Source organism: Topomyia yanbarensis, chromosome 3, assembly GCF_030247195.1.
Source record: "Topomyia yanbarensis strain Yona2022 chromosome 3, ASM3024719v1, whole genome shotgun sequence".
Taxonomy (NCBI): Eukaryota; Metazoa; Arthropoda; class Insecta; order Diptera; family Culicidae; genus Topomyia; species Topomyia yanbarensis.
In genome coordinates, this window is record NC_080672.1 from 255,596,385 (window position 1) to 255,620,801 (window position 24,417).

At 37.8% G+C, this 24,417-nt stretch overlaps 1 protein-coding gene across 1 annotated transcript in view; it reads left to right on the plus strand.

The window, feature by feature from the left end:
• The first annotated feature begins 1,725 nt into the window (after positions 1–1,725).
• Positions 1,726–24,417, plus strand: part of LOC131693212 (DNA-binding protein D-ETS-3) — a 244,701-nt gene continuing 222,009 nt past the window's right edge. Inside the window, exons 1-3 of the mRNA XM_058980861.1 lie at positions 1,726–1,859; positions 14,628–14,888; positions 14,990–15,411. Coding sequence (XP_058836844.1) covers positions 1,855–1,859; positions 14,628–14,888; positions 14,990–15,411 — 688 coding nt within the window. The 5' untranslated portion in view covers positions 1,726–1,854. The remainder of the gene's footprint in view (positions 1,860–14,627; positions 14,889–14,989; positions 15,412–24,417) is intronic.

Sequence of the window (24,417 nt, forward strand, 5' to 3'; positions counted from 1 at the left end):
AGCAAGAGGAAGAACATTCGAATGCGTGGTGTTATCAATAAATAATGTTTAACGCATGGTTTATATTATGGTACGGGTTTTCTCAAGTAATTCGTTCGAGCTTTATTGCCACTTGTATAGCAATTATAGCGAAGAAGAGCTGTTCTGCAAGCAGATTATATACGCTGTTACTAGGACTCATTCACTTAAAAGTGACGCACGCTTCGTAGTAAGCTATCCGGTTCGTGTTGTGATTTTTCGGAACACTGTTGATCAATAATCCGACGGTCAATGAAAATTTTTCATCAATATCATTTGAAAATCTCATATTAGATGATTCTTTTCATTTCTTTTTGTAATATAACTATGAATCACGTTCAATTTAATTCTTAATTTTTTTGGTCGGTTTGAGATAATACTGAAAAATAAATGCAAAAAAACATAGCTTCCGTGTACTTCAATTGTTAACATGACGTAATTATAGTATAATTGAACACAACAAATATACCAAGTCGTTTGTATCGAATCAAAAACGAACCCAATCATCTGAACACCGTGTCGGTCTTACCCCACCCAAAAACTGTCGGTCTTACCCCAACAGCGCACATTTTTGTTAAATGCTCAAATAACAGTATTGAAATACTCAAACATATCTTCAATACACACAAATAACGATATGGAGAGTAGAATAGAATGTGTGAAACAAAAACTGGTTATTTTCAAAGCTTTTGTGTTATTAAAACCTTAAAATGTATCAACTAAAAATAACATCCAAAAGCGCATCAACTTTGCTTTCGCTTGTTTTGTTTATTTCGTTGTTGTTTAATGAACCCATATGGCATCGATGTGTATCGAAATGCCTAAAATAATCGTACTAATAATATCCTGTCATTATTGTATGATTTAAAATTTGATATCTGGGAAAAGTCGTGGGGTGTCGGACTTACCCAGGGTGTCGGACTTACCCAGGGTGTCGGGCTTACCCCCAGTTCCCCTAAAAGTGACAAGAAATACTTGACACTATCGCAAATGCGTGTGAGGTTATCTTACCGACAGAGCTACCAAAACGCATAAGGTTTGCACTAAAATTGGTGACGTAATATCCTGTGGTTCATCTATCCCCAGTCTCTCCTAGCTACAGACGTAAAGGTAGTACACAAGAAAGACCCACATGTATATAAAATCGCGGAAAGTCCTGAAAGTGCTAATCATTGTCATGAGTTTCAGGAAATGGTAGAGATTCCATTAAAATTTAATAAGGCCATTTTTGTTTCTAACGTGTATGCCTACGCCACTATTTTTGATCAAATGCGCGTCCTAAAAACAACTAAACACCACCGATTCCAGAAAAAAAGCCGTACAGTCTAATTCTAGACCAGCCAAAGGTGCTCAAGCTTTGCTCATCTCCGGGTTTTGCATATGAATTAGACCCCGTAAAACAGCTGATTTTGTGTTTAGAAGAGGAATACCCTTCCCCCATTTAAAATGACAGCCAATGCACCACTAACCACCGGCTGGCAGAATTGCAATAGGTGTACATGATTCCGGCAATCGGAGAATGGTACATATACCGTAATGCGGTGCGTTTGTGCTTGAAATTCGATTTATGTCCGGTACCGGAAATGCTCAATTGCTTGTGTTGTGTTATTTTTTTGTTCTGTTTCATATTTGGTGCAGGTCGCGGCGACAGCCACTCGAACCAGAGCGCACTTGTTGATGTTACTTTTGTATTTAGTTAGTTTCGCTCGGAATGTCGCGTGCGTTATCGGTCCTGAACTGTTAATCGGAAAACTATTTTCATTTTGATCGTGATATAACCTAGATAGCGTGAGATTGTTCAGTGTATTTTGGAAAGAGATCGTTAAACATTCAAGAATGAGGTATGTATGTATATTATGAGAAACATGAGCTTCTGTTGGCTGAACCTTAAATATATGTTTCTACCAAATGCATTGGTATAAGGACAACCACGTGAAGCATTACAGAGTGGAGTGAACGTGAATAAAAATATAACCCCCTCAGACTGTCTTCACACAAAAGCTTGCCGCTTGGTTTGTAATCTGCATGAATATTCAAATTCTACCGGAAGTACAACGTTTGATTTACGTTTATAAATCTCTCGATCCGTAAACTCCCCCTTGCTGCAGATTTCCGTAGGGTTGAAAGAGCTGCCTTGCAATCATTTGTTGTGTATCCACGCACACACAATTTCAGGAGCCTTCTCATGCATACAGTCAGCCTTTCCGACTGTTCCCCGTTCAACTCTACCATCTCACCCTCCGGCAGCGAATGTACTCTGCTCAGTAAGATTGTGTACGTTTACATCCGTTTTTCGGAAATGCGTATTCTATAATTCTGCTGCTGCCATACATGATTACATTATGCTACCAAACATCGCACCAAACAAAGGAAAGGCTCGTTCGACCGATTCGCCGAACAGTCGTATCTAGGGATGGACTCAGAAGTCGTACATACACCTATGTGTAGAAAGTGTTGACGATTTCGACTTTAGAAATTTGAAGTATCCGAAAGTATCAGTCCACTGCGGTACCGTATGCGTGACAATGTTTGCACTATTGAGCAAAGCAAAAAATAAATGTTTTTTTTAAATTCATGAGTTTTTTATTTTTTAAGGTTTCTTAAAGTTTGAAACTTTGGTAATCGTCGATCGAGTTTCGATTTACCACAACTTTCATTGTAAAAGAGTAGCCTATGTTCATGTTTCTCCAGGTAGGGGAACATGGAGAGACTTCATCAGGTTTTCAGCTTAATCTGCATAAAGCTCTAAAAAAGCCTTCAGTCCCTAAAAAGTCATTGAGATCTAATATGCAAAGCTATTGTGTCATGATGATTTTTTGCAGAATTTTAAATTTAATTTTTGAAAAGTTACAAAAGTTTCACTGCAGGGAGACCAAGGCCTAGGGAGATTTGACCAAGAGAATTTTGAAAAATCATAGCAAAAAATGATGATCTAAAACATACTGTAATTATTTTTTTCCATATTTTCGAGATCCTTAGGTAGCATTAAAAATATAGAAGGGATGCATTTAATAAATTTAGATTTTTTAATGCATTTCTTTTTAAGGACTACCTATACTGCTTACATTGCATGTTCACACGTCACGAAATCAGTTCTACTACTGCTAACTTTGTTTACTAATTCTAAAATACAGGGTGTTTGGTTCATGATTAAGAATCTCTCGAGGGGTGATTGACTGTCATATTTGGAGAAAAAATCGTTCTACACATACCATCAAATCTCAACCGTTACAGAGTTATTGAACTTTTTGTGTAAAAAACTTATTTATCTCAAAATACCTCTAACTCAAAAAGTATACCTCGTATTTTAAATCTTTTTGTTCCATTGGAAAGGTGAGAAAGGTGAGGTTTTCTATTGAATGGAGTTCTCATATCTTTCAGTTTATAAGTTTTAATTACCTTTTAGTTGTAAAGTAGCTCAAAGTTGGTGTTTTTGATGAGATTTTTGTTAATTTTCTCAAAATAATGAATTATGATTATAGCAATATCTATTATCCAAAAGATGGGTTTGAGGACGATTTATAATTTGTTCTTCAACATGGTATTCCTATCTCTTCTCGTTTCCTTGTAATTTCACTTCTAATTTTTACCTGTAATCGACCTGCAAGTGCTTAAAAGACTTTAATCAAAAAAACATGCTGTGTATCGTTATCACTAGGGCTTCATTGGAAAGTTGAGAAAATTTCCTTTCGATGTATGTACAGATATCTTTTAGTTAAGTGTACTAAATGTCTTTTTACTAGTAAAATAACTCAAAATTAGCGTTTTTTGGAGAGTTTTGTAATTATTCTAATTACTAAACAACAACATTTATCATCACTATTGTTCATTTGGTGCCCCTTAATATTCTCTACAACTTGTTATTTAACCTTTTATCCCTATCGCATTTCATTTCGCTGCAATTTAATAGTTAACACAGCATGACCTCATCACAAAGGTAGTGGATTCGAAATCGTTGTTTTTGCATATGAAACGAGGTGATAAAAATGATTTTGCTTCGAAACTAAAAGAGATAATTGGATGGAGTCAAAGGAAGAATTGTAGAACATGTTGTGATGCATTAATTCCATGATAATAATGGCGATGTTTATTATTTACTATTTTAAACAAATAACGAAAATGCTAATAATAACACTAACTTTAAACTAATTAACTTCTAAAAGAATACTAAATTCACTTAACTGAAAGGTATTAATACATTAATACATTTTTTTCTGCAAAATTTTCCTGGCTTTTGAATAAAAATAAGAAGAGGTACAATAAGTGCCATACTTTTTCAAAAAGAGCTAGTATTAGTGAATATGAGATAAAAATATCCAAGTTCAATAACCCAAACACATGAAAACAAGACAAGATAAGTGTATCGTGTCAAGGAACAAATTAGGCAACTCTTCAAGACTAACAATTTCAATTATTAAAATGGTGATGTTAACTATTAAGATTTTCGCGAAATGAACGAAAAATCGATCAATATTGTTAAATTTTAAATAAATTACTGTGAAAAAGTTACTTAACCTCATTAGCTGAAACATTTGAGGACATTTTTCAATGAGAAATTTTCTCACCTATCCAACGGATTTAAACGATTTGAAATACAAACTATATTTTTGAGTTAGAGCTATTTTAAGACAACTAAGTTTTTAACACAAAAAGTTCAATAACTTAGTAACGGTTGAGATTTGATGGTATGTGTAGAACGATTTTTTCTCCAAATATGACAGTCAATCATCGAGAGATTCTTAACCATGAACCAAACACACTGTATATAGACTTATGTTTGAGGTGAGATTTGTTCATGGCGTTAATAACATTAACAGATATATAGATACCATATCATAGTAAATATCAGGAATTTTGTATCTTTCTTTAGCTAATTGCCACTTGGTCAAGTCTCCCCATAAAATCTTGGTCAAATCTCCTCAACATTAGTTATTGCGTTCAATGTCGTGCAAATTTTTAGTAATAACTATTTCAATGTTCCAATTTATGTAAAATCATTTCAATACTTAATAAGGAATACTTAATAAGGAATAAAATGATATAGTACTTTAATAGTAATTATTAATCGAGTAGATATGTCCATACAAAGTTTGATAAAAAATTACATTATTTAATGCAAATTTATTAATTACGGAATATTTTCTGTGAGGAAAGGATTTTTCATTCCAAACTTTTAAAATTACCTTAAGGGATCGAAACAAGTAAAAAAATATTTTTGAAAATATTTTAAGAACCGAATCGAAGACGCCATAGCCCAAAAATATAATCTTGCGCTTGGTCAAGTCTCCCCATGTTCCCCTACGGATCAATGTTTTTCTAAGGCTTGCTGTACTTGAGTAGCTGTTGGAACAGGTGTTGCCTTCATAACGTACCACCCTGAATTGATTAAGATTGGGGTTGAATGGTGGCCAAATAACCTTCGCCCAAAAGAGCAGATGTTTCTGCAACCATTACTGAAGGGGGTTCAGGGTTTGAACGGAATCCCATCTTGTTGAAATCCCATCTTTCTTTTCTTTATGGAACGCACAGGATTTACCCATATCTTACTTTTTATTGCAGCTGACCTCAGACGACATGGCGACACCTTCGCGGATGTTGTCATTTCTTTTCTCGCACCTAGAACCATTCTCAAGATCCATACAGACACTTCTTCGGCGATTGATCGGTGATCTTTTGGTAATATTTGTACACAGGACAAACTACGAATATGCCGCAACTTCGTCATGACGTAAAATCGGTTTCTGTTTTGACAACCTGAAATAGTTTTCGAAATATGTATAAAAATATTTCTAGGCACAGTAGTGATCGAAGATTTTATAAAAGGAACTAGCATATGTTGTAGGTCGCATCAAATGCAACATAGAAAACGCTTTTGATTCCCCCAACAGCGTGAAGAGAAGGAAAAAGAATTACTAAGGTATGAGGTAATCAGAAAGAAACGGAGAAAGGATGGAATAAAATTTGCCACGATTAGCCAATAGCGTAAGGGATTGGGACATTGGGACAGGGAATCTGGAAAGTAGCGATACGCGGATTGCAGAACAAAGGAATTATGATTTGCGCTATTATTACTACAGGGAAAAGAATCCGTTCATAAATTAATGAAAAAAGATCACGATTTCGTGAACTGAACGATTTATGAAAATCGTGACCAAGTTCCTGTAATTATGAATAATAGATCTCGTGTTCATGAAACTATTTGTGTTTCCAAAAAACTAGTTCGCGCTGAATGTATATGGTACATGGTGTTACATTCGAATATGTGGTAGGGTTATTGTCGTTGTTCCCTGAACATGTTTAGTTTTTTTTTTGTTATCCTTGTCCATAATTTGGGTTACAAAACCGATAGTTAAGCGACGTTCATGATTGCAGGAGGTTATTCGCGATTTTCATGATGTTTCATCACACTACCGTGATATTTTATTAATGAACTTTTTCTGCCAGAATAGAGTGATTTGTGTCCATGATTGCAGGATCTTAGTCACGATTTTCTTAATTTATTTGCACGTTATCCGCACGTTTTATTCTAGAGCTTACCTTCGAATTTGACACCTGGAGTGATGTTACTCATATTCATATGTTATTTTTTGGTTATTAACAGTTTTTTAACTCGTAGTAACGTGCAAGAACATAAAAGTGTGACTGATTCGCGGTATCTTGTTCTGTAAACTATATCACGAGCACGATTTGTGGCACTACAATGTATTTTTGGTGCTCAGCGCGGTTTTCTTTTTCTGTGCAAACATCACACTGAACCTTATCACATGAATAACGAACCATGAGCCGAATAGGACAAATCGTTCGTCAGTCGACAAAAGTTGTGAATGAATGGAATGTGTTCCGAGTGAATTTATGTGAGTTTGAATGTTAATTTGTAATGTATTGTGAATACGTTGAATAAGTTGTGAATTTTTGTAATTGCCATGTGAACAATTTTTCGAAATAAATGTTTGTAGGCGTCCGACGATGGCTGAAGAGTAGTAGACCGAAACGTTAAGTAACAACGGAAAAAGAGGTTTCGTTTTCAATTGCACCGAGAAAATCCAACAAACAATTCTAAATCGATTGGACATTAGGCCGAATGGGCACTAGGCCGAATAGACATTAAGTCGACTGGACACTAGGCCGAATAGACATTAGGTTGAATGGACATTAGGTCGAGAGGACATTAGGCCGAATCATCACCAAGCCGTATAGTCGTTTGTCCGTGTTGCCGTGTAGGCCGAATGTCATTAGGCGGAATGGACATTAGGCCGAATGGACAATAAACCGAATGGACGTCAGGCCGAATAGCATTAACTCGAATGGAAATTAAGCCGAATGGATAGTAGGCCCAATGCACATTAAGACGGAATAGACATTGAGCCGAATGGACCTTAGGCCGAATGAACATTAGGCCGAATTTACATTAGGCAGAAAGGAAATTATGCCGAGTGGGCATTATGCCGAATGGACATTAGGGTGAGACAAAAATTAGATTCCTACCCCGAGCAACTTTTTGGGTACTATTTGGGTCCTAGAACAACTGTACGAATTCTTAGCTCTATCGGTGAAACTATATTTTTGCGCCCACGGTTTAAAGTTTACATGGGATTTTGTATGGGGAAGTTAGATTTCACAAAAAAAAAAATCCAGGAGTCACCCATTGCATCCCATTGCAAAACCGCACCACACTGGTTTTGCCGCAAGAACTAGATCAATGTAGAAACTGATAGTATAGTGCGTGTACATATATTCAAAAAGTTGTTGCTTTTGAAATTTTGTTACGTTTCGAAATATCAAAGCTGGTAATAATATACAGGGACTGGCTAGAATCTTTTACAGTATATATAATTCGAAAGACCCTTCATGATAAAAAGAAGGATATAAGCAAATAATTGAGAAGCAAGCAAAGCAAATAATAACCGAGGATCCCCGAAAGTTCGGCAAGATAAGCTTCGACTTCTCTTACTCCTCAGAGTCCTCACTGTTAAACATTCGGCTTCTTGGTCTTCTGCCTTGTGCCCATTCGGCATAATGTGTATTCGGTCTTATGTCCATTCGGCGTAATGTCCTTCGCTCAAATGACCTTCGGCCTAATGACCCAATATCCGATTCGGGCGCGCGTGGATACCTGTTGCGATTTTTAAAATTGCTGAACTGATTCGGCCATTCTTCGTCATGGTGTTTGTATCGATTATTTGCCCTTTGGGCTACCAGTTCCGGGATAGCTGTGGGTAGACGATAACCACCACATCACTAATTTCGATTGGTTTTGTGATGGCGTATAACTTTTAACTACGAGTTATCTCTGGCAGATATTCGCATAAACAGTGTTTTCGAAATTGGTTCGCCAACACCAGCCATCTTCGCCAGCTCCACCTTAGCACAACACCACTATCGTTGAGTGTACATAGTAGTTTTGTGCCATCGGATGAGAACAGGTGTGAATTCGTCATCTACCGGAACGAGAGTCAGGGAACGAATGAAAGGTGGTTTCGATCACGGTTAGCGTGATTCGAAGTACTTCATCTTTGGACCTCGTAAGGGAACGAATCGACTTCAGCTTCCGTTTCACTACTCCGATCAATCCCTCCCAACTATCCCTGCACTACTGAACTTTTTAATCACTTCCTCAAAGTTGACCTCCACTGCTGCTAATTGAAATTCCCGTTTCGCCCCGATGAAACAGGTACCATGGTCGCTATAAATTGTTTTTGGAGTTCCTCCACAAGGTGCAAATTTGCAGAGACCCATGTCGCACGAGTCGGTTTTGAGAGTCTGTAGCACCTCGATGTGAATCGCCTGTATGGTAAGGCACGCGACCAACGAGGTAGAATAATTGGATTCTTGACATCTTCAGTAGCTAATGCGCAGGCACTAATCCTTCCTCACATTATTAACTAGCCATGGTCATCTATCCAAGGTGACAACTTGTACAGGGATCTAAGAACAGGCGGCTTAGATTTCAGGAAGAAGAATACTACATAAGTAAGCTTCTCGTTGAGCTGGGTGCATCATGTAGCGTTTGTTGACTAACAGTTCTTTCGAAGTGATGGGCTTATTCTGACTTTTCAAACGGCAGTTCACAGGGAAACTTCGAATAGCAATAGCGGCGTTAATCATTCGTTTCCAATTGGTGACATTGCAGTAACTGGCTTCGTGTAATGAGCTAGCAGGCTCGGACAAAGTTCGATTTCGATTTTGGTTCCTCTCTCCAAGTGATGCGGCCATGTCTTTTCCAGAAACCAAAAAAAGTCAGGGACTGTTGTACCATATAGAACTCAGAGTCATATCGGGAGACTTCTTCCATTTTGTAGCATCATCTGCAACATTAAGTTTAGTCGGTACCCAACGCCATTGTTGAACCTGTATGGCTTCTAAAATCACGCTCACCCGAGATGCGATGAAAGATGAATATTGGAGATGGTCTCAGTTCAACCAACAGATCATGTCCCTGGAATCAGTGTGATAGAAGAGTTCGTCTACCAGAAAGGACAATGAATCGACGACTGACCGGGTGAGTCCTACGCCGATTCCTGCTGATTCACACTCTTGTCTCGGGATCCTATAGTATCTATAGCGCGACTCTAGTCCACGAGAGAGCATCGGACGACTCAGTTCTGCGCGAAACGCAAGTAGCAGGCAGCGGCAATGGCGTTCTCACTAGCGTCCACGAATGTGGATAACTAAACATGATCGTGGCCCTGAGTGAATTTTGAGCGGAAACATCGTGGAATCTGGACTTCTTCGCAATTGTGCGAGAATGTTATCGTTAATCTTCCCATCCCACTGAAAGCCGTAACGCCTAACTTCTTGCAACAGAATCATCAAATAGACAGGAATAGAGCGATGAGCTGAAGAGGGTCGAATATCGTCATCAGAACTCTCAACATTCTAATAGATCACGGTCGTAGATATTACAGCCGACTACTATCCGCTTCGGTACGCCACCTTTTCGGTGGCAATTTTTATTGAAAGGTCAAGTTCTTTTCGATGGTGTTGATCTTCTGCAAGATGCCTTGAGAATTGTTGGCTCAATTGCAGATTTCAAATCCACCTTGCGAATGCACGAATGCTACGTTCAGTGTCAACGCACACAATAATGACGTCTACGTGGTGCTGTTTTGATGATTTCTGTGGCTGCTGGATATGTCTGACCGAAGCGATCTGCATTCAGGTTTATTACATACTGGTCGCATCTCGGGGACGCCACGCACCAGAGGTCATAACTCTCATCACATAGACAACAAGCTGTCTTATGTTCATCCCTGTAGAAGCATTGGCACTGTTGGCAGGTTCCCGAATCATCACTTGGTGAATCCCGGTTGTCACCAGTCAAGGCAATGGGGCTCTCACGAAAGCTGATCAGAACGTTGTAGAGCGAGGACAGTTGGTCGGGATTGAGCAGTGCCGAGTTGAGAGAGACTCTGCGTATCTTGACGGCTGCGTCCCACACAATTTTCACCTTCCCGGGTTATATTTGGGTTCGTGATCGAGAACGCTGGAAAATACCATGTAAGCTGGTACTGTATCTCATCCTCTGTCAACTTCTGAATATAGCCTTTTGAGGCAATGTTTCGGCGAGTGCGAGTCCTTGAGTATACATTTCTCTAGGCAGTGGAGCCGGTGCAGAATCATGGCGAACACCATAGTAGGCCCGTTTCGAAGCATTGATCCGTGAATTTGGTGAGTGATTGTTGAAGAGAAATGTCTTGTTGATTCCTGACGGAGAGGAGCATTCTATGTGGCTTCGTAAGACCCAGACCAACCATCCTAATCGCAATTACTAATATAATAGACGGAGTGTACTGGGTTTGATACCAGATTGGAGCCCCCACCTCCGCACATCGTCCATCCCAGACGTTTCTCTACTGTGAACGGTTGGCTTTCGCAGCAGCTAAGAATAAGGTGCAAATCTTTAAACCCGATTAGAATTTGTAGTCAGACGCCCTGTTATTTGGCGCTGTGTTCCAACGGTCCAGCGATTTAACCTCTTCTTTCAGCTCAACTTCGTCAGCCAGCTTTTCATTTAGCAATGTAAGGACCGATTAGCAATCGAGTAACGCGCAGATCTACGCTTCCCATGCAACAATATAAAAAAAGAGTGACGCTGGATCTTGTCTGATGTGTGTAGCATCCATGAGTCACCGTCGAATTCGGTTCTGAAAATTTCTTGGTGTTTTCTGAAGATGTCGATATTGAGCTCTTCGATGTCGCTCCTGTAACCAATGAATTCTGCCTCTGGTTGTTATAAATCAATGCATGGTGTTTGTATTGGCATCCCTCTTCGTTGCAAAAAAACCCTGAAATAGCATACCGCGCCGCTAGTTGCTTATTAGTCAACGAACCGCATTCTTCTTCATGTTATGCGGAATATCCGTGGGACGGGTTTTCGTCGTATACCAACGCCGAGATTACCGATGCTGATCAGTGATTCATAGGGGGGAATCGTACCAGTTCTTTGCTGGTTTTTTTGTTTCGAGTGTTGACTGGAGTGAGCATAGAGAACGAAATCAGAAACTTATTGGCCATCTTCCCACTCTCTTACGGCACTTCCTGACTACTTAAATTTGATCCCGTCTCACCGGCTAGTTCTCCCAATAATTTATATTTCCCCTCCAAGAACATTCTTTCCTGCTCAACTTTCTTCGCGTTTGGCAAGAGTTCCTCCTACAGCTTGTTTACATTCGTCCACTCAGTTTTGTAGCTTCAGTTTGGCGAGAACTTGCGTGGTTCTGCTAGACGTGTGGGATAGCACCGATTTTACTGATCTTGAGCGCCAACACGTTTTAGGGATTCGAATCCAAGAGTACGGGAGAACATGCAAGGTTTTTTTTCGTCGGTTTCCTTTTCTTGTCCTGCGCTTTCAATTGACGCTGCGGTTTTGGTTCGGGAAGGCTCGTTTGCAGTAGAAGTTGATGTTTGGTGACACGGTTGAATTGGGGACACTACCTTCTTTTGAAGTCCAGGATAGCAAAGTGATCTAACTCAACACTACACGGAAGACTTCACCACTATTTCGAGGCGCTTTTTTCATCTGATTAAGTATAATTCAAAGCTGTTCGAGCGTCAATAGATCTACAAAAACATAAATGTCTATATGTTTTTTAACGAAAACCGATACTGAACTTCCTCCGTACACTTTAAGAAGATCCGAAGAGTTTGAAGGCATATCATGACAACTGATGAAATGTAGTTTAAAGGAATGTGGTACAGATAAAATTTGCATGTGTCAGCCAATATCGCTCCGGGAACGATTTTTATTATAATTTTAGTTTTTTATTCATTTCGTTTATTTGATAGGCACAAATGCGTTAGCTTGGCGGTGCCAAATTCTTTTGTATTTTGACGGTGCCAAATACTTTTGTTTTTACATTTTGGGTGTCTTAAAACTAGGAGGTTACAATGTTGAAATATTTTTTTTTTTACAAAAGAAAAAAAAGCGTACAGCTATCTTAAGACTAGAAATAAGATTCTATACACAAGAGATAATTTTAGTAATAATCGCCTTGCTAGTAGTGGATTTTGTTTTCATATTATTAAAAGGGGAATAGTCTTAATTCTGGAACTCAAACTAGGTAAGATTACCTACTGAAAGACGTCGCTGAATTCTCTGCTGGTTCCACTGTTAGTGGACACTAGACTGCCAAGAAAAATAATGAATTTTTGAAAACCAAATTTGAAGCAAATCGGACGAGTCTCGCTACCGGACCAACGTGCTTGAAGTTTGAATAAAAATTTTCGACAGTTTACATTTTCGATTGATTGACACTGGTGTAGTGGAATGCACTGGTTTTGCACCATTTTTGCACTTTCTAGCAGAAGTGCAGAAAACTAGGAATATTCCATTGACACTTCTGCAAGAAAGTGCAAAACCAGTGCACTCCACTACACCGGTGTCAATCAATCGAAAACTCCAACAGAAAAAACCCAGTAGTTCGCATTTTCGCCTCTAGGTGGCACTGTATGCATGGGGCCTAGCAGTACATGGTTGTATGTCAGTACTCGATTCCCACGAACTACACATTTTTGTACAATAATGGTTAGATGTTAGCTCAATAGTATGCTCAGAAGAATTGTAGTACATAATACGAGCTATATCTTTAATAGAAAATTTTAGTTCCACCTGTGACCGCATAGAGAGCGCCAACACTAACTTTTCATGTAAGAGATATAGAATATCGAGATTAGCGCTTTTTTCAATTATCAAAAGCACCCCTCTCATATTGTGACGAGTGTCAAAGTAAGCTCAGATGCCAAATTTCACATCATTTGGACAATTCTAAACCCCCGCCTACTTCGCTTGAAATTTTTGAAATTGGTACTATGGGAAAATATGGAGAAAAAATATATTAAATGCTATAACTTTTAAAGTAGCACTCAGAAAATTGCAATTCATACCTCTTTACAAAGAAAATAACCTTAGTATTTGAATGGAGATATTTTCGTATCTCAAAAATACGGGAAAGTGGGGTACTCGGTCGTCTTGTCTCCAAAATATCTTATTTTTAAAAATTGTTCTGCTCCATGATGCAAATCATATATATTTTGCAGTTTTTCTAATGTAAAAAAATCTCAGAAATCGAACGGAACCCTTTTGATCTCTGTCCGAAGACAAGAAATTGGGGTTATAGAGCCTTTTTATTATTCATATTAAATTTTATCATTTTCTTGTGCATATATATCTATTATTCTTCAATCAATTTTCATAAAATGTGACGTGTTGAACGTGGAAAATTCTTAGGAATGAAACAAAAGTAGATTCGTTGCAGGTAAGATTCAGAAACATCAAATCGTGATTTGTAGAGTAATTGTCATGAAATCTCAATCGACAATATCAACGTTACCAATGCTCAGTTCCAAATTAAAATAAGACATATTAAAACCGATTCTATTTTGCGAGATGCACGCTTGACTACACAGATTTTCCAATCATAGAATTTATCATGTTCTACGAAATGATTCTGAACACCCCCATCTGAGGGTATAAATAGGCGCAGTATTGGCGTATGCACCGAACTGGAGCTTCATCGTTTCATTAATCGCCGTTGTTCTGATGCCATTCCCTGCCTACGGCTCATTTCGGACTACTACTGGAATGAAATGTAGTATGTAGGTAGGTAAGCCATTTGTATGGAGAAAGTGAGATAACGCAACAACTGAGCAAAATTGTTTATGTGCCTAGCAGTAGAATGGGGCATCGCCGCATTGTAGTCTCTCCGGGGCTGGATGACATTCGAATGGGTGGGAGTCGACGCTTTGGTCACTGATAAAACAGTTAAATTAATGTAAATGACAGTATAAATTATAATTATTGTTTGAGGTGTTTGAAACTGCTCGAAGGTACAATGCGACGTAGTGCTTTATCAAACAAACGTCACGATGGCATAATTTATCGAATGCTTCTAGGCAAACACAATGAATGGTATGTCGTTCCAAACTACGGAAGCTTTTCGTTTTATGTGGGAGATAAACTGTAGTCTAGCTTACAGAGTGGGCACATCCTTACGCTAAGTGCCACTGGCTCAGCGAACATTTTACCATTCTAATAAATAACTAAAAACGATGTAATAATTCATTCTAATGTGTTTAGCTAACCTTCATATTTTCCCTACATTCTTTCTCAGGGTCAAACGGAAGTTTGGTAGCAAGATGTATGAAAGCTCTTGCTCATATCAGACGGCCCTAGATCTGAAACGGGCAGCATCTCCCCTGTTGACTCACCAGGTAAAGTCGGAGGACTGCCTTGGGTTGACACAGTGCGCCACCGACTGGGGTTCCTACCGCTTCCATCAGTCCACATTCGAACAGTTGAAGCAAAGCGTAGAGAAGGCAAAAGCGGCGCTGCAGGATCGAACTGCTTTCCTCGGCAGCTCTAGTGCTTTTAGGTAAGTAGGCTGTTTTTCTATGTCTATAAAGTTTTTTAAGGCCGTTTTGTCTGTTATTTCTAACCTGTCACTAACTCAAGCTGTTTGGCTTTCTTTCCCAGTGACATATACTCATCCCCTCGACTAACGGAATCGCTGGAGAATGTGATATCACACAGTAGTACTAACAATAATAATACCGATAGTAGCAATAGTAACAATAATGCCAGTGGTACAACAAGTAACAGTATTAACAACTCGAGTAACAGTGCAAATGGTGGTGGTGGTAGTGGCGGAAACAGCGGTACAAGTGGTAGTGGTTCCAGTAGTGCCATCAGTGTGATTAATGCGACCTCCCTCGTCTCGCCGAGCAACCTGCTGGTGGGCAACGGGCTCACGTCCCAACGGCATCGGAGTGATTTATTGGGGACAGGTAATCTGAATCTTGTTTCGTCAACACAATCACCGACCAGCACCTCGACACCGTCGTCCATACTGTCGCAGAATCTGGAATCACCGTCGCTGGATGTAAAATCCAGACAAGGTAAGCATTTCACTTAGTTGGAAAATGTGTCTTCCACCCCGAAAGGGGAAGGAAAATCCAACCACGAACGAGCTACGCGAAAAGGAATCCACCAATCGGAAAAGGATGATGTTGCTATGGTTACCGGATTGTGTTTATACGCTTGATAAATGCGCACATTCTGTCTGCTGACTCCTCCTTGTGAATTTGCCACCCACGCCTAATCGCCAGTTAGGAAGGGGAAGGAAAACGTAAATGTGGATGGGTGGGCTGGTACATCTTCCTTCGTTTCACAGCAGAAGGTAACAGTCTTGTGTGCCGCAATAGTGTTCGTGTGAGAGCTAAAGATTTTCTACTGAATTTAATCTATTTTATGTGGGTTTCTGGGCAGGATTGCTGAATGCGATAAGCTTATTTTCTTTCTGCGTTTAGCTACCGAAAGTGAAAATATGGATCACATTTAAAAAGACCCCTAATTTTTTTTTTATTTTTAAATATTTATCAAAAGTGGGTTACTGAAATATAAATACAATAAGGCCATAAAAGTTCAACTGGTTTCTAATTCGTTCAAAATAACTATGGAAATTCTAATATCAAGTGCCAAGAGATTCGGAAGAAACACCTAGTATTAGTCTTGTTCAATTGGATGTTTTTCATGACAGTTTATTGAAAATCAAAAAAACCGAAAACACATATGATCCAACTAGCAATATAATTATACTTATCACACTATAGTTTTAATTTGGCAGAAATTAATAAAAATTGTTCATGTTTGTTTAGAATATAATTTAAAATTGTAAAAAGGTGCTATTTAAATTGTTAATCACGGTTTTTGTGATTTTCCTCCGAGATTATAAGAACAAGGGCATCCTTCAAACAGCAAAACATTACCAAATGGATATGTTCGATCAAATTAGTATATACACACCTATAAAAAATAGTGTAAATTTACGTCTCCTGACCCTGACATATACGAGCATCAAAAATGACTTAGTTTTACGTTTGATTTTAATTTTACATGACGTTTAATTTCGTAAATCATGTAATTTTACTCCACATACAGCGTTTGTTCTGAATGGTAGGAAGTGTAATTTTATGTCATTGCGCATGTAAAGTATATGTTTTATGTAAAATTGAATGGAACACGGTAATGTTCCGTCATTTCGTAAATTACGGTTTGTTGAATTGTGTCATGTTTTCAATTACGTCAACGATAAAATTCAGATTTTTTTGGTGTGTAGTTGGGTGGACATTTGATTAATACCTGTGATTCTTATCTAGAAGCATGATTATATCGACCCGTTTGAATAGTCTATCTAAATCTTACTAGTGTGATGGAAGTTTGTTGGATTTATTGAGCTGTAACTACTTCATTTCTATATGCAGTAATATGCATTGTTCAATTGGAATCGGTGGGCCGGATATTAGCAGTTTTGTTGTAGAAATAGGGGAACCGGGGGCAGGTCCGACACTTTAAGCGCAAACATTTTTCTAAAATATCACAAGGTTCTTAAAATTGTATATTCTACGCATAATCCTGGTTCTAAACAAGATATGATTTTTCGTGCGTTTCCAAAAACTTGGATTCAGTAAAAATTACACTAATTTACAAAATAAAAATAAAAATTTGCACTTCAGTAAGTGACCTATATTTTCGATGTAAACTTTTATACGGAATCCGAAAATGATGTCCAAAAAATTTACAGTAGAACAGTTTTTGAGATAGAATAAAAAAGTGGATCTTCGGTTATAGCACATCAAAATGAAATATAATTATGTTAAATTAAAGGTTAATGCATGTTCTTTCGATCGTTCGAACATCTTGTTTTGATGCGACTAATGGTTACGAGTTTGTTGAATATTTTCTTAATTTTTCCTCATTTTTTTAAAGAAAATTGAGCATTTAGTCAAGATTTTGGACAAAATAAAACAAATTTATAAATAATATTTTTAGTGAAACTTATAGCCTTCTGATAACCAATGAAAATAAGGCTTTATCACTTTGAATCGGTTGAAAATTGTGAATGTTATTCAATTTTTTGTAGCATGAGTATTTTTGAGTTTCTCTGGCTTAACTTATTAAACCGTCTCAAACCCATTTTTTCTAGGGCTTATATCATCAAAAGGAATTCTTTGCTAGAAATCTGTTGAACAAATAAAATGAAGAATTTGAGAAAATTTCATCTGGAGTTATATTCGACTTCGTTTATCCATATGCTTCCAATCTTCTGATAATAGTTTCAGGCGTCGAAACGTCGGATGAAAAGTGAAGCTAGTTAAATTCTTCAAAGACTGGAAACCGAACATAACCCCCTCATATGACATAAATGTTTCATGTCACCTTTTAATCGCATCAGACGAATCGATGGTGTGCGGTACAGACGAAGAAGGACAGTTAAATCTGTATATTGATGGTTTTTAGAAATGTGTATACGAGGGACATATAGAGGAGATCACGGCTTGCCAGTACATCCTGAACCGGAACATTGGGTGGTCTTCCTCAAGCACGAAGGGAATCCAATAGTTGAGATTTGGAAGAATGATACTCGGCGCATGTCCAGACAATATATTCGATATCGTGATAACCATCGCCACGAGCGCAGATACCGCTATTTGCGAGCCCAATACGACGGAGATAAGCTTCTAGCTTGTAGTGATTGGACATGAGCCGAAACATCACACGAATGAAATCCCGAGTTAGATTTGGTCGGGTTCGGGCTTTTAAACCGAAACCCGGACCCGACTCGAACCCGACGGGTTTTGGGTCGGGTTCGGTAAATCAAAACTTATCGGGTTCGGGTCGGATTCCGGATTTTCAAAATTGAAATTTTCGGGATCAAATCGGGTTCGGGTTTTTAAAATTTTAACCTTTTGGGTTCGGGTCGGGTTCAGATTTTTCAAAATTGGAATTATCGGGTTCGGGTTTTGAACAAATCAACAAACCGAGCAGAAATCTATGGAAAGTAGAGACAATAAGAAACTTCTTATTGATCCGCTCCTGATAAATTGTTTTGCTCTAAATAGTAGTACTTTTTGCTACATATTGAATTTTAATTGTCCATTAAGAAAACTATTTACAGTGAAGACCCGTTTTTATCAGCCCCCGATTTTAGCTACCCCCGATTTTATCAGCTTTTTGACCCGATTTTATCAGCTTAATATGAAAATTGATAGTTGGTAGTTTGATAGGCTCTAGCAGACGAACCAAATTGAATTCGAGCAAATCCTTTATTGAGAATATTTTTCTTATCTTATAGATCCGAAACATGCAAATAAAATTTTTTCATTTTTTTTTTTCAAATTTTGCACTGTCAGACTCCCTTAAGTGAAGCTTAAGCTAAATCATCAAGAAAGGTGATAGGGATATATCTAGGGACTAAAGAAGAATATTTTAAGAGCTTCGGTTTCTTAAAAAGAATGAAAAATATTTGTCCCAATTTTATCAATGTCCCGGTTTTATCAGCCTAAAATTCACCAAGGGGCTGATAAAAACGGGTCCTTACTGTATTTAACTATGTATATTTTTAACAGAAACATGCATTAAAATGATAATTACATTTAAATGCAGCACGATTTGCATATTTTTGGTATAGTTGCGATCCACGAGATGCTTTTCAACCATTGACTACAAAGGCCGTTGCAGCCCGGGTACAATTGAATAATTCCCATATATTGAACTCACAAATTTGGTGTATGGAACTGTCACATTTTATTTCCCCATGAGTTGGCCGCCGATTTATTCTACTTTCCGGTTAAGATATCGATGGTTATTTTAGTTTCTCAGAACATTACAAATCCGAAATTCAATAATAATAAATATAAATGCGGATTCTACTCGCCAGTGATTCGATTTGCCATAGGCAGATATAACTCAACGCGTGTGGGGCACCTTCACGTTCGAGTGATTCTACTATTCTTAGATAAGCCTAGGATCCCGCTTAAGTGCCTAAAATTAAAAATCTTCGGGATCTTTTGTTAATTCTCTGTATTAGCAAGGTAACTTCAGATCGGGTTTCTCACATTTTAAATTTTCGGGTTCGAGTCGGGTTTTCAAATTTTAAAATTCTCGGGTTCGGGTTTTATAAAATTTTCATTCTCGGGTACGGGTCGGGTTCGGATGTTTAAATTTTACAATGATCGGTCTCGGGTCGGGTTAGGGTTTTTCAAATTTTATAATTTGGAGCTCTGGTTGGGTTTGGGTTTTGAAATTTTCATACTCTCGGGTTCGGGTTCGAAAAAATTGAAACCCGAACATATCTAATCCCGACCCGCCTCCATTTTGCTAAACCAAGGCACGCAAGAGCTCCCATATTGTCTCCATAAAATACGGAATGTGCTTTCAAAGGATCCTCTATCGATCTGAGGCTGTCCAATACGATAAAATAATGATCGGTGGACCAAGTGTCAATAATTCCAAGGGTATACTGAATAGCAGCAACTTCTGCGACGTAAACTGAAGCAAGATCATTTAGTTTGAATGAGGCGGTGAGGTTTTGCTTGAATATACCGAAGCCAGTGGAGCCGTCGCAGCTTGTCCCGTCGGTGTAAACATCTTGTTGAAATCGACTTCTCAAAATTTATTATGAAAGATGCTAGGGATCACTTGTAGACGTGTGTGATACGAGATTCCACGAACCTCATCTTTCATGGATATATCGAAGAATACAGTTGAATCAAAAGCATTGGGGAGATCCACATGGTTGGGATAATATGAAGAAGGATTGATATTTTTTGCCATATAATTGAAGTGCAAGGACATAAATCGGGTTTAGGAATTAAGTTCGACAAGCCTTTCGAAATTTGCAGTTACTAACGGATTCAAGATATAGCATCGGATGAAAAATCGATGTGAGGGGTCCTAAAATCTATTTTAATGTATCATATGGATGTTTATAATCTGTTGGTACAAAAGATGAGGAGGTTTTACGCTTGCTGGAAAAAGGGTTTGAATGAAACCTAGCTCCAGGGGGCTTTTCCCTGCTTCAAATAAAACAATAAAACAAAACAATGATCCTTGTAAATTGACAGCTTTGGGACCTGCAATAAACTGTCATCTGCAAGCTGCCTTAGCGTACAGGAATTGAAAAGACATACGTCAATGTCACTAATGTAAAAGTAATAGAGAAGGGGGCTTAGATATGTGTCCTGAGGAAGGTCCATGTACCTAATTCGTGATGTCGATAAATCACCATTTGAAAAATGCATGTGTTTTTCAGACAACAAGTTTTGCAAAAAGTTGTTAATAATCGGCGAAAGATCATGCTAGTGCAGCTTCTCAGAAAGAATGTTGATAGAAACCGATTCTGAAGCCTTCTTAATATCCAAGCAAACTGATGCCATCTGCTCTTTGCTAGCATAGGCCAGTTGAATTTCTGTTGAGAGCAAGTCAAACCTTCTCCCTCTGCCTTTGCGGAAGCCAAATTATATATCTGACAGTAAGGCAAGAGCTAACCCACATTTTGCATTTTTTACAGGAACTGGAAAAAAATCCGCATTTCCAAATTAACATTGTTTTATTGTAAGAGTACATTATTTAATTAGTAGTTTCCTGACTCATGTTCTCTAGAAAAAATAAGATCATTACATGAACTACCTTTCAATTCACGGGCATTTTCGTAGTTCGAGGGGGTAACCCCAGGGGTATCTAGCGTCCAGAAGGGGCTAATCTTTCGTTTTAGAGTTATGGTGTCTTTGGCAAAGTTGTTGTTCTTACATCTAGGGCATTCGATTTTGACATCCAGTATTCCAAGGGGATGGTGGGATAGATTTTGTGCGTGATGTTGTGGTACCTTAACCGAGGAAGGGGAGAGGGGGGGGGGGTGCACTAAGGAACTTTTTTTAGCTATATATATTATTTAGCAAACGTATTTCTTCCATTAAGGAGATGGGACATGATTGATGCTTTCGGAACCTGAAGGAAAGGGAGGGTTTCCAGTGGCGGATCCAGGGGGGGGGGGGTCCTGGGGGTTCGCCCCCCCCCAAAAAACTTTCAAATCGTTAAGAAATTTTAAATTACTTTCAATTTTATAAAAATTTCAAACTTAAAATCATTTCAAACTAAATTTGACCACCAAAACTAATTTTCATTAAATGAGGTTTTGAGATATGACGTATTGTACAATGTTCATTACAAAATCAAAATTCCGGATCCCTCCCGAAATTTTTTTCGGGATCCGCCCCTGAGGGTTTCTGAAACAATATCTATCAATTGACAAAAAAATATAAAATTTTATTGCATTTGGGTTTACCAGTATACAAATGGAATGGCAAGAATTTATTTGATAGAGAACTTTTACGTGAATGACAATATAATACTGATGAATTGTATGAATTCGTCGAAAATAAATTAGGTTGAAAATTGAATTGAAAATTGCACTTGCGATCGCTTCATCTGAAGCAGAATCATTATTTCTGGATGATGGACGAACAACTCTGCCCTAAAATAGCCACAAAATCTTGCGCTTACAGAAAACGCTACTGACAATATCAATCAAAAATCGGGTATAAGCAAAGCGCTGAAGGAATGCAACACTGTTATATCGGACGAATTCACGATGACACATAAAAGGAACCAATCGTATATTTTTATTACCAACGATTTGGTGGTGTGGTCGGCGATCCTCGTCAAATTTTACTCGTTGTTCCACACCTTCTGATGAATTTAATTATTGCTAAGTGTAGGTGGTTTTGATGAAAAAAATATAGTCCTTAAAACAATTTTTTATCGGTACCAAGTCTATTCAGTCAAAAATGCAATATTTGAGCAATATTTTCCAAAATTTTCACCGCAAAAATATTGAAAATTAGGTGAGTTACAGTGAATCTTCAGGAGACACACGATGTACACCATAACTCAAACTGAATCAAATTGTTTGAAATTTTGCACATTTCTTCACACCTTTACATCATTAATTATTATTTTTACAATAACAAGTTTCCAAATTAACAATAACAATTATTATTTTTACAATAACAAGTTAGATAAATTTTTTAAACGAAAATCGCATTTTAGCTTCTGGATGCTACGAAAAATTCGAATATCAATAAAAAAATAAAAGTTTCGATTAATACCTGGGGTTATGTAGAAGAACTGTGCAAACCTTGAAAACGATTGGTCCGGTATATTTTGATTTATGATATAAACCACAAAACAAGTTTTCAACAAGACACCTCCAGAGATTCGCTGTAACTGGCTCAATTTTCAGTAATTTGCTATGATATTTGAAGAAATATTGTTCAATTGAGCACTGTTTATAGGAAAAGAGAATGAATATACTAACACTGCCAAAACTGTTTTTTAATGACCATTTCACCGAACTAACTTTAGCCACGCCCCCACCAACACTCTTTTATGTCTTCATATTATTGGGAATATGTTTCGAAAACAGAACTTTCCACTAATATGAGCATTCTTTTATTTAATGATACTTATAGTCACCATCGCAGGTCAATAGACCTTTCTCGTCAAAAAATTTTATATGATAGGATGCTTCCTTTTTTATCCCCAATTCGTTACTGCCGATTGCCGCGATGATTTGGTACCTCGAACTATTGAAAAAATAAAAAATAGTGCAAGCTGCTCATTTAACCCCATATTCTGAATACCTATCTTGCCTTGTTTCCCCGTATTTTTACACCATTTGGATGAATTTCCTGTGGGGAATACTAAAAGGATGCCAGATCTGCATATATTAGTAAATCTACAGATTTTGCATTTTCACTGCAGATGTTTTGCAGATTACAAATATTTAGCAGAACAAAGCCTATGCGAGCCAATTTATACACAAGCCTTCAACATTTTTGATCATTTAAAATATATACATACTACATTTCTATGTCAAATTTATTGAAGATTTTTGTATCAATCTGCAGACTTTTATATTTTCACTGCAGGCGTTTGTTTAAATAGACCTGGCATCACTGATGCTGAAATGATTCATTCATATACCTGTCAAAAACATAGAGCATTGCATGAAAATGTATAACCTCACTTTTCTGACAGTTCAGTGTGCTTGTTTACCTAAGACTTGTTTACATGGACTTTTAAAATTTACATTACTTGAATACTTTCGATGCTCTTTGAAAGACTATCAACTCAAGAGGGATGAGGATTGGAACAATGGGAACCTGGTGCCACATTATGCAACCAATTCTAATCGACCTTTTCACACAAGCTTGAATACAATAAACCTTTCGTTTCGAGATGCGTAATGTCACTCCTGGTTCATACATTGACCAATCGGCGCTGGATGCAAAACCCGGTGGCATATGCTGAATCGTAAGATCAAGCATTGGGCTATAAAACGATTGCTTTCTGGATGATGGATAAGGATTTGTACACATTTCCACATAGATCTTTCATTAGGGCCTAAATCGCAAATGTAAACAAACTGCGTTTTCGCTATTATGATATTATGCAACAAAAATACTACAAGATTGAGGTGAAAATTAGTTAAAATGGTTTTTAGTTCGATTTATAATTAAAGAAAACAAAACGGCGAAACATACATTTTCTTCAAGGTTTCGACTTAGACCCTTCTTCTCATATAGAATTTCGCAAATGGTGGTTGCTGAAGTGCGAAATCACGACTGGGATGCAAATTGGGCGTAAGCATTTTTTTAGTTTCTACCCACTAAAAGCACATAGGAATTAAATTCTTTGTTATATTGTCATAAGGTTCAACCAAAGATGCTTCCGGAAAAACATGACCATAAAGTAATTTATACCTACAATAAAAACTATTTAGAAAAGCGTCGCCGAATATTGAAACTGACTTTTCTCCATTTGAGTACATTGCGACTTAGGCCCTAATGAAAGATCTGTGTCGATTTGTTTGTTTGTCCACCAGTCACAGGTGGAGGAAAACAAATCGAAAATAGCTTTTCGGTCGGATTTTTTTTATGATGGAACCTAACCAACCGGTATAGACTTATCAAGCTGCGTTGGTACTGTGCCGTTTTGACGTTTGGATTGGGAGGAAAACAAACCACTCCTGCCCGGTCAAACCATTCGGAATTTGATTCGGA